Source organism: Azolla caroliniana, unplaced genomic scaffold, assembly GCF_043228905.1.
Source record: "Azolla caroliniana isolate FFs.n. ecotype wild unplaced genomic scaffold, voAzoCaro1.0.p SCAF_1, whole genome shotgun sequence".
Lineage (NCBI taxonomy): Eukaryota > Viridiplantae > Streptophyta > Polypodiopsida > Salviniales > Salviniaceae > Azolla > Azolla caroliniana.
Genome location: NW_028230436.1, coordinates 6,900,037 through 6,910,328, shown reverse-complemented (window position 1 = coordinate 6,910,328; position 10,292 = coordinate 6,900,037). Strand labels below are relative to the sequence as shown.

At 35.6% G+C, this 10,292-nt stretch overlaps 1 protein-coding gene across 2 annotated transcripts; it reads right to left on the bottom strand.

Annotated features, from left to right (window-relative positions):
- Nucleotides 1–730: 730 nt before the first annotated feature.
- Nucleotides 731–9,715, bottom strand: LOC147868694 (uncharacterized). 2 transcript variants are annotated; one of them, XM_087322413.1, is made up of 14 exons: nt 9,158–9,715; nt 8,254–8,417; nt 7,226–7,355; nt 7,011–7,113; nt 4,597–4,720; nt 4,429–4,491; nt 4,277–4,315; nt 4,110–4,190; nt 3,778–3,825; nt 3,519–3,569; nt 2,797–2,865; nt 2,521–2,584; nt 2,111–2,196; nt 731–1,276 (listed from the first exon to the last, which is right to left on the bottom strand). In XM_087322413.1, the coding sequence occupies exons 2-14, from the start codon at nt 8,401–8,403 to the stop codon at nt 908–910; spliced, it is 1,377 nt and encodes a 458-aa protein (XP_087178539.1). In that variant the 5' UTR covers nt 8,404–8,417; nt 9,158–9,715; the 3' UTR covers nt 731–907. The 2 variants fall into 2 exon arrangements, with proteins under 2 accessions (XP_087178539.1, XP_087178534.1); XM_087322408.1 differs by having other exon boundaries at nt 8,254–8,960; nt 9,158–9,712.
- Nucleotides 9,716–10,292: the final 577 nt, after the last annotated feature.

The following is a 10,292-nucleotide window of genomic DNA, read 5'->3' as shown; positions in this document are numbered from 1 at the left end:
GCATACAATAAGCCTCGAAGATATAATACTTTCAAAAGTATGACATTATCACAATCTAAAAATAAGGATACAATAGCAATGCTACAAAATCCATATCAGTATAATCTAATCCAAATGAGAGTTACATATAAGATAATGGAAATAGCTCTCTATCAACGTAATCAAATGTGCCTACATATCTAAGTTGAGAAATTATTTCTAGGATTTAGTTGGAAGTAGATAAGATTTCAGAGTTTATCGACCATAAAATAGGGCTCAAAACTTGATTAATCAATAGAACAAATGAGGACGCATGGCATAACATGACAGATACCAATGTGCTCAAGGCGTACAGGCAAATAAAGTGCAGACAGTCTAATAATACATATGATATGGATCATGTGATTAAAACCACCTGAATGCGAAGTAACTTAATGATGCTGGTACAAATTTCCATGGGAAATCATCAAAGAGTGGCAACTAGATCAATGCAAAGCTTGTAGTCCTTTGATGCTACTATGATACTAATTTTGAAGTACATAAATATAACCATAAAACTAAGATAATAGTCATTAACTGGCACTAGGCAGTTGTGATCTCTACCTTTATTGTTGTGGACCTATGTTTTGCAAAACTGAATCTTACTTTAATACCCTAAACCTTTATTGTTGTTTAACCAACTAAACCCATTGTCACTGGTTTACAAAAGACAACAGACCACATATTTTCAAAGGTGATATCGAGCTTCATCGAAGTAGAAATGGGAAGTGCATTAAAAAGAACCAGAGAAATATACACGAGGCAAAATTACTGATACAAGGGTAAATTTCTTAGGCTCATATAACGCCAAGATCCTCCCCAAGAACAATGAAGGTCATTACATTTCTTTTTTGATTTCTTTTCATCACAATCACAAAGAAGAATATTGTTACCCAATAGTAGCTAAATCTGAAGTATCAGCACTCTTTTTTTCCACATTTAACCTAGGAGGAGGGGGATGGGATCTCATCGACGATGAGATTTCACCAGGAAATTTTGAAATATGATTATAACCGATGGGTGTCCGTGTAAGAGGATTCCAACGGTCAAAAACCAGACGGCCACCTCTACCTATTCGGCCTTGGATCCGATAAGGTGGCACAGAAGAAGTATCATCTATGCCATTTGAACTGTCATTTGCACCATTTGAAACCAGAGTGTTCAGAGGTGGCACAATCCCAGCTGCCAATAGCTTCTCAGGGTCAATTGGTTTCACAAATAGAAACACAGGCTCCAGTGATTCTGCAACTGTTGTGATCTGAGTTGAAAAATCAGAGATCAGCAATCGTCCGTGACATTAAATTCTAGGACATTTTGTTCCTTTTTATCAAATTGTCATTTTCTTGTAGAGCAAAATGCCTGTCTTTCTACAAAATTCTAGGATATTTACCTGGATACCCGCCAAGCTTCCAAAATCTGAACTACATAAGGGTATACTGGTCGTTTGTTTTTTAAACCTAGGGTATTTTTACAGATACCCAGGGTACTTGAAGTTTTACCTTTCTTGTAATTGTCAGAATGTACTTTTTCCTTGATTAATGAAAAAATTGCTACTTTCCAAATAGTACGACATTTTGTTTTTGTTGAGAGATCTATCTATTAGTTACTTAATATATATTATTCAATTAACATATTTACATAATTATTGCTCTAATTCTGCATTAATTGGTATTCCCTAGCCTAATTAGCATCATTATTTAATTAAGGGGTTTGATTCTTCATGTTTTAAACAAAACTGAGGCATTCTGACAATTATAGAAGAGATATAGCTAATTAGCAACATTACTTAATGAAGCTCTCAGATCCTTCATGTTTTGGCAAATAGGTGTGGTATTCCGGTGATGATAAAAAATGGTAAAACTGTGTGGCATTTTAGCAATTACAGAAAACAATGAGTGGTATTTTAGCAAAACACACTCAACAGAGAGTGGGGCATCTTGACTAGAAAAAACAAATCTTAAATTGTAATGAAAGCTGAATTGAAACCAACGACAACATAAATTACAAAAAAACAAATTGTGGATTTTCATAAAATACACATTTAGAACCAAGCAAGAAGCATGACCTGAAACCAAATAAAATATTGTCTCACCCGCTTTGAAGGCCGCCCACGAGCCTGAAAATGTGCGCGCCGCCTTTTCCATGTGCATTTTGCTGTCTCCCCTTGGTCTAGCATCACTGACCATCACCCCGAATAGTAAAAAGCCATGAATAAAATAAATATAGAAAAAATACCACAGTACCCCTAGTTTTGGAAATTGACCAAAATAGCCCACAGTTAGATCATACTATAGTAATTTTCTACAAAAATAATAATAAAGCAAAACATCAACATACCCCTTAGCTTTTTGGAAATTTACCACAGTATTCACTAGTACAGAATCATCATAATACCACCTAACACAAACTTTCACCACCCTAAGGGGGATTACTGTGGTAATTTTCTAGGGGTATCTAATGCTTCTTTCTAAAAAAAGGAGAACTTGCATCGGTTATATTTACATGAGAATGGAGTGGTTGGCGTGCTCTCGCCCATAACCAGTTCATCTTCAACCTCCGCATCATGCTGTGTACCCAACAAATTCAAACAAGAGTTCTAGAAATATCACTTACAACTTTAATAAAACAAACCCATGAATTTGAGACAACACTCTAAAAATACAACGAAAATAGGAAAAGGGAAACAAAATCTGAAAGGTTTCAAGTATTGAAGTTTGGAATCTTTTAAGTTTTATTCTAAGCTTGTAAAAATTTAAAGAAATCAATAATGAGACTCACCTTTAACATTATCCGCATTCTTTGTAAGTTCACTTCACATTCCAAAAGATTCCTCTTCTTTTCCTCCCTCTGAAAAAACATTAAATGTATTCACAAAGTAAATCATTAGTGGAACTACAAAACTGAGATGTTAATAACACCCACACATGAAAGCATTTTCTGAATGTCAGTCAAAAACCAGCCAGTACTTACAGTGCTAATTTGAAACACTTATTTAACATTCAAAACTTCAACAGGACATGACCTCGGTATTGCATGTTGATATAAAAGTATAAGATCCATGAAAGGACCTTAAGCCCACCTAATAACCTTATTACTGATCCAGATTAGTTTATAATAATGAGTAACTTTTTTTACTCAACTAATCTCTAATGAACTTGAGTTCTGACAAATTGGACATCAAATGACTTTCATGACTTGATCATCAGATTACCATGTTATAATCCATGCACAGTTTTCCCAAAAAGATACTCTAAACTTCAGATATCAGCCCACTTATAAATTATATGCATTGGCTGAGAAATTCAAGTATCCTAAGCCCTCATATATCAAATAATAATGGGATATTCCACCTTGCAATCATAAAGATGTGTTTTAAAGAAACTGTCTCTATAAATAATTATGAATTTAGCTAGCATATTCTGCATTAAAGAGTAGCACTACAATTTTAAATCAGAAAAGAGATAGACATTACAAAGAAATGTGTAGGAAAGGCTAAATACCTTTTGTAATGTTTCGAGTAGCAGCCTTGCTTGCTCCAGGTTACAATGAACCTGGTAAATTAACTCTATATATTATTAAAATGCATCAAAAGTCCCCATAGATAGTTACATAGCAGAAAATAGTGTCCATATGGAAGTCCTGTAAACACCACATAAATGGTGTATGACCATATATACCCTGCTTGACACCCTAAAACCTCTCATGCTTTTATGATACAAAAAACATAACCTCATTATTGATAGAATCACAAATTCATACCTGACGCAACTTTTCAAATGACACGACATCATTCTCACGTCTTTGTGTCTGTTCATTGAAGAAAGAACTGTGTTAGAATGCAATTTCCATGTATGTGGCACAAATTACAATCAAGATATACAGATTATACTGTTCATAGTTACTTAATTGATAGAAAATACATGAACAATTTAAGGAAGCAAATTCTGCAGTCTACCGAGAACTTACCATTACCAATTGTCACATGCATAGGGTGTGAGTATACATGGTCAAATGTATCATTAGGAGCTGAAAAAAGCCTATAAGATGACCTAATAGAGAACCGTTCATTGATGCAATGTTATATAACTCACCCTTCGAGTATGTGGCCGGTGCATCTTTTCTCTAGGTCTGAAAACATTGAATGGGTTTGTATCATTCACTGGTGGTGGTGGCTACAAAAAATCATAATGAAAACAAATTAAGAGAGCAATAAGAATTGAAGAAACACTGACAATTCTACACAGAATAAAATAATAACCTGTAATCGCCGGAGAATTGGCTTCTGCCATTGCTCCCTCTACGTTATTGAATATTTTCCCCAAACAGAACATTAACTCAAATAAATACATACATTTAAAAGTGAAAAACAAATTCTATAATCACATACGGAAAAACCCAAGGCACCTTTACCTTTGTCTTCCAGTAGTCAAAAACAGCTGCAGGAATTGTTGTAGATGATTGTGATCGCAAAATCTAGTTAAGAAAGAAAACAATTGTTTTTTCAGTTTTTGTAATCAAATTGTATTGCCTGAAACCATCAAATAGCTAAAAACATGAGAGAAAAGACAGCCAAAATACTTCAGATGCAGCTTCTTCCTGGAGAAATACAGGCACAGGCACGCCATACACAGCTGGTACTGCTCCAGCTCGTTCTCGAGCTTTATAATCAAGAAGCTCCAGTTTATACAACATCCATTCAAAACTGTGTCAAAACAAAATAAACAATACATACCAGTCATAAATACTATTTCTCCAGTTTTGAAAAAAATTCAGTACACCGCTATATCAAAAACATTCAATGGGTTTTTACAATACCTATGCCATACCCATACATTTTTTTATAAATGTTAGTATTTATCAATATATTTAAGAGTGTTTGTATTATTACTATATATAGATATGCTATACCCAAACAGTTTATAATTTATCTACATTCAAACTCTTAGTCACAGACACATACAAGATATATCATATATCACAAGTGGGTAATCCCCGAGAGAACATACGAGACACAAATGCATTGCTGTCTATATGTTGCATGTATGTACAAAATTTTGTACGGAGTCATCAAATGTCTACAATAATAATAATGGCAAAGCTTTGCAAAGGAGAATATGCAATGAGCAGGAAATGGTCAATGTCCATGCAGTCATCGAAAGGTATGAGGCAGAAAACTTAGCATCCTTACTGAGAAGCATGGTAAATTTATCAAAATTAAAACTTGGATGGGTGTCATACCACTGATCTGCATAAAGTATATCTAAGCTTTACTGGATGAGTGAAAGGTAATTAACCTCTCTGAGAGGACAAAAGTGGCCAATGAAACCCCAGTAACAATTACATCTTACGATGATTTATCATCTACCCTATAAATTCGGATAAACTCCTTGTCCTTAACATTTGTTTGCAATGCAGGAGAAACACCACTATTGGGGTAATAGCCCCTTGCATATGATGAACATAAGGACATTATACTGGCTTAACAGCACATTCATTAACATCTTCACTAGCTCGGCAATCAGATTCTGAGTCAAGGTCAAAATTTTAACAACACATTCATTGACATCTTATATTGAATTGTTTTTGCATTATCTGTTCAATATCTAATTGGACATTTTCTCGTGTATTGCTGGCAAAGTTTAAAAGGTCTTACAAACATTCATTGAGGTAAGAGCATAACAGTAAATGATGAGGAAAATTGACACCTAGACGACACCCTACATATGGTTGTCATTGGTAAATGGCAAAAGAAAATCAGCAGGCCAAAAATAATACCAAACTGCAGGCTGCATCTCATATACACATGTTATTCCCATTTAACCAGGGTGCAGAATCTTATTGCATTGCATATCACTGTATATGCAGTGTATGCCCCAGATCATTTTCAACATATAAGAAAAATTAAACATTGCCTGAAGAAAACAAATAATCTCCAACAGATCATTCACTGCAAGAGCTGATGGCTGTAGGATTAAATACTTTGTTATCAATCCAATGGTCTGGTTTCAGAAGCTTCTCCCAGAGGAATTTATTGAGTCTCAATTATGAAATTCTTTGTCACTCTTTTCAGATTTAAACTCAAAATTATGTTGTGCAATCTGGAAATGACCAGCAGTTGTTCTGGCCCCGAGTATGTGTAGCTTAAAAGGAGCTACACTTAACAGAAAGAAGGTAGTTTCAACTAACAATGTCAAGTGTGTTTACACTACAGGTAAATTTATAAAGCAGTGAGAAGCCAATGATTAAGGATTTTAATATTAGTCAATATCAAAAGATAAATTTTGGAGAGCAGCACAGCTAAACGTAGGAAAATGTTTTACAAAAAAAAAAAATTGTTTCCCATATTGAATCTAATACTGAAGATTTCATCCTCCAAAAGGTTAAAGACTGCCATGTCATATACACACTAGCATCTTACATCTAAAACAACTGCATGCATCACTACAACAATATTTGTGCAATTACTGAACACACGTCCAAGAAACAAATTGAAATAAATACATTTTTCTCTCAAAGATTATATGACTAGATGTGACGGATGATATGCCAATGCCATTTGCACCATTCTAGACTACAGGAAACAGAAACAACAATAGAGAGAACTAGAAGCATTAAATTCAAATAACTTAAATTTTGGTGCTGAACATCACATTCTTGCACAATGTATGTCTCCATTGATGATCAGTCATTTACAAAACATTATCCAACTTCCACATCACTGTATTCAAAATATTTCTCAGTTGTGAAAATCCTATTGTATCTCTGGCTTGCCAATGTGTCAAACCATATTAAATTCGAGTTATCTGATGTGTTAAAATCCTATTTGATTCTACCTTGCAATGGTAACTTGATTGAGTGGCTTAGATTCTAAATCTTAAGACTACCACCCCAAAAGACAAGTACAGCCATGCATCATATGTCTATTACCACTCCCTCAAACCAGATAAAGTACCTTAGAAAGAAATAAACCAGCTCTTGTTTAAAAGGCGTACCTCTCAGGGGACAAAATGGTTTCCTCTTTATTGTACATCACCAACCAATCATCATCATCATTGTCAAGATCATACTCCACAAATTCAGTGGTATCAGCCCTTGCTGTAGAATACATACACAAAAAAACAGATATTGTCAAAGAAAACTGCCACGATCTGCTAATACATTGCACAAAGTCCCAACTTAATAGGACCTTAGAGCTAAGATTACATACATCCCCGACCACGAACATATGAGGAAGGTTGCACAAAGTTTCTTTGATAGTCTCTTTCATATGATTCCGCCACAATATATTGTGGTGTAGGGATTTCTCCAGCTTTACGTTTTGCCGGAGTTGGCTGGGCCTACAAAAAAGTGAACATTGTACCATACATATAAGAAATAATAATTCAAATGCAGCTCATGAAAACAAATGCAACTAGATGGAAGATTACCCAAATTTTACAACAATTTAGAAAATGAGTTGAATGAATGGAAGGTTGAAAGATTGGCCCAATATTTCAACCTTCCATATTAATAAACAAAATCCCAATATCGGGAAGATTGAAAAAAATATTAATAATATTCCTGAAAATTATCTCAAAGACATGGAAGTATGGAAGTTTGAAAGATTCGCCCAATATTTCCACCCCTTAGGATTTCATGAGATAAAAGGTTCACCACTCATTAATACTCTGAGAGCCTTCAGGATTTCTTAATTTTAATGCTCAAAGGCCGTGAAAACTTACTGGTTTGAGTCTAGTATAGCTACAACACATTAATTATACAGCATGTCAGTGTAATGCAGGATGCAAATTCCCTTCAAGATATCTGATTAAAACTGCATTTGGGAGGCATTTGGACACAGTAAGTCATTCTCTCTAGAGACATTAATATATCTTTTCTTTCTCTTCTTCTTCTTCTTCTTATTTCTAGCATTCCCATGTTGATTTATTGATAATGATATCTATTTCCATTAAATGAGCAAGTAACCATCTTTATCTGCCCATCTCTGACACCAACTGATTGGGAGGTATGCAATTGGGAGGAAAATAATTCTCTTTCGCATACCTAGTTTGTTTGTTTGTTAACTATGATTAAATGGTGCTTAGCTCCAAGTTTAGGGTCCTAGAAAACAGCAATATTTATCTTAAACATTTAATAAAATGTCGTTACTGGACCATTCCTCAAACCTACTGATTGGGTCTCCTAGTGAAAAAACCTTAATCTTTACATATTACTAATCAAAATGACTGTACTTACTGATTCGATATCAGAATAGGCAACAACATTGCTGTTGAACGATGCCCGTGAAACCGCCGCCGCTTCATCAATATCCAAATCCTTCACGGACTTTACAATGGGGAGTTTTTTGTGAATATCCAACGGCCGGGGCCTAAATGGCCTACTCATATCCTCTCATTACCCTGCAAAGGCTGATCGTGTCTGACCTAATCCCATCATTCATTACCACACCACCCAATCACAGTCTTCTTCTTATTGTTGAGTAAAAGCACCACACAAATTCAGAATTATTTCCTTCTTCACAATTTCCCACTTTTGGAGTTCTACGATCAACCCTTCAACTTTTTTTTGATTCTTTCAAACTTTTTTGAATTTTTTCGACTCGCTCCCAGTTCTATGATCTACCCTTCACTTATTATCCTTCAGCTTTCTTAGAATTCTTTCAACTTCCATAGAATTGTACACCCAGTCCATCCACTGGTTTAGAATGCTACCATCTCTCATTCAACTTGCTTAATCTATCCTTCACAACTTTTGAATTTTGTATTCTTCAGCTTTCTTATCCTATGTATGATGTAATTGCTAAAGATACTTCCCAGATACTCTTCTTGTTTTTTATGATAGTTACCAACGATCAATACAGAGTGTATATAAATTAACGCTGAAAATTGACGACATATTTGTGCCTTATCCTGTGAAAGTAGGGTTTCCTGCAGAAATCTCACCTGTCAAATTAAAGGTAAATCGAAATTAAGGATCCCTGTCACGTTAGGATTTCCTGTTAAATTAGGTCTTAGGTTTTCCTGTCTAATTAAGTTTGGTCGCATTTCTCACACCTATCAAATTAGGGTTTTTTCTGTCAACGTAGGTTTTTCTGTCAAATTAAGGTTCCCTGTCAAAGGGTTCGCTTCAGTGGACTCACCTGCCAAATTAGGGTTTGTTGAAATAGACGAAAACGGCTTCAATGAAGAACTTCTTCTGCTCTAGAAGCCTGTGTCGATCATGCCCAAATCTTACTGCAGTGAAAAAAATTAGCAGTCTCAGAAACCCTAATTTCTCTCGTAAAAATATACGAGCAGAACATATCGGAGAAGAAGAAGAAGCTTTTCTCTCGGTGCTCCGCGTCAGAGTGGAAAAGAGAAGGACACGCTACACAAAAATGAGATCTTGAAACAAACAGAGACGATCGAAAGAACAAAGATCTGAAAGAAATTGAAGGGATGGTTATGGGGAAGCTCGCTTCTTTGTGCGTCTGTCTGTTTGTCTGTTTGTCTATCTGCCTGCCTGCCTGTGTTTTTTTAGGGTTTTAGCGAAGGGGAGGACGACGAAGAAGAAGACAGTCAAACCTTGCAGCGAGAGAGAAAGCGTATGTACGAGACCGTATATACGGTGGGGACCGTATGTGGTGGTATGAGAGCGCATACGCAGTTTGAAATGCCTTCTCTATGTTTTATAGAACGGTTACTTTGGATCTCCCGTAGAAGACATAAAACATGCACATACACTCACGTAGAAGACGTAAATAAAACATACACATACGCATACATACATACATACGATGGCTTATTATGTAAACAAGTATTTTATATGTACAATGAGTTTTAGGGTTTACCAAAACCGTGCACATGTGTGTGTTTGTGTGTGCCTCTCTCTCTCTCTCTTTTACTTTCGATGAATCGGTAAATACCCCATTTTTGTTGTAAACCAATTGTCTCATGGGCCAATTTTGGTCTTACACGACGATAATATTTCTTTCTTTCTTTCTCTCTCTCTCCTTAATCTCTTTGTTTCGGATTAGATATACAAATAGTCTTCATGTCTGGTGTGTCCGCCATTTCCATCCTTCGGCCTCCATCTTCTCACCCTCCCCGCGGCGCACGTGTGTGTGTGTACTTATGTATCGACCAATCGGGGATGCCCCCATTCTCTGTTAAATTTTGGTCGATTTTTGTTCCATCTCTCTCCCTTTCATTTTCGGCTAGGCAATTTTACTTTGTCGTGTTAGAGTTATCAAATTTTTTAGAGAGCCCGAGCCATTTTGAGGAGGAGTATCATCA

Bases quoted from the DNA above. Each gene is read 5' to 3' on its own strand.
- LOC147868694 (XM_087322413.1), bottom strand. From the start codon at position 8,403: ATGAGTAGGCCATTTAGGCCCCGGCCGTTGGATATTCACAAAAAACTC. The intron at 2,585-2,796 runs GTGAGTCTCATT...TTGGGTACACAG, and splicing joins GAATGCGGATAATGTTAAAG to CATGATGCGGAGGTTGAAGA. The intron at 1,277-2,110 runs GTGAGACAATAT...TTTTCAACTCAG, and splicing joins GTGGGCGGCCTTCAAAGCGG to ATCACAACAGTTGCAGAATC.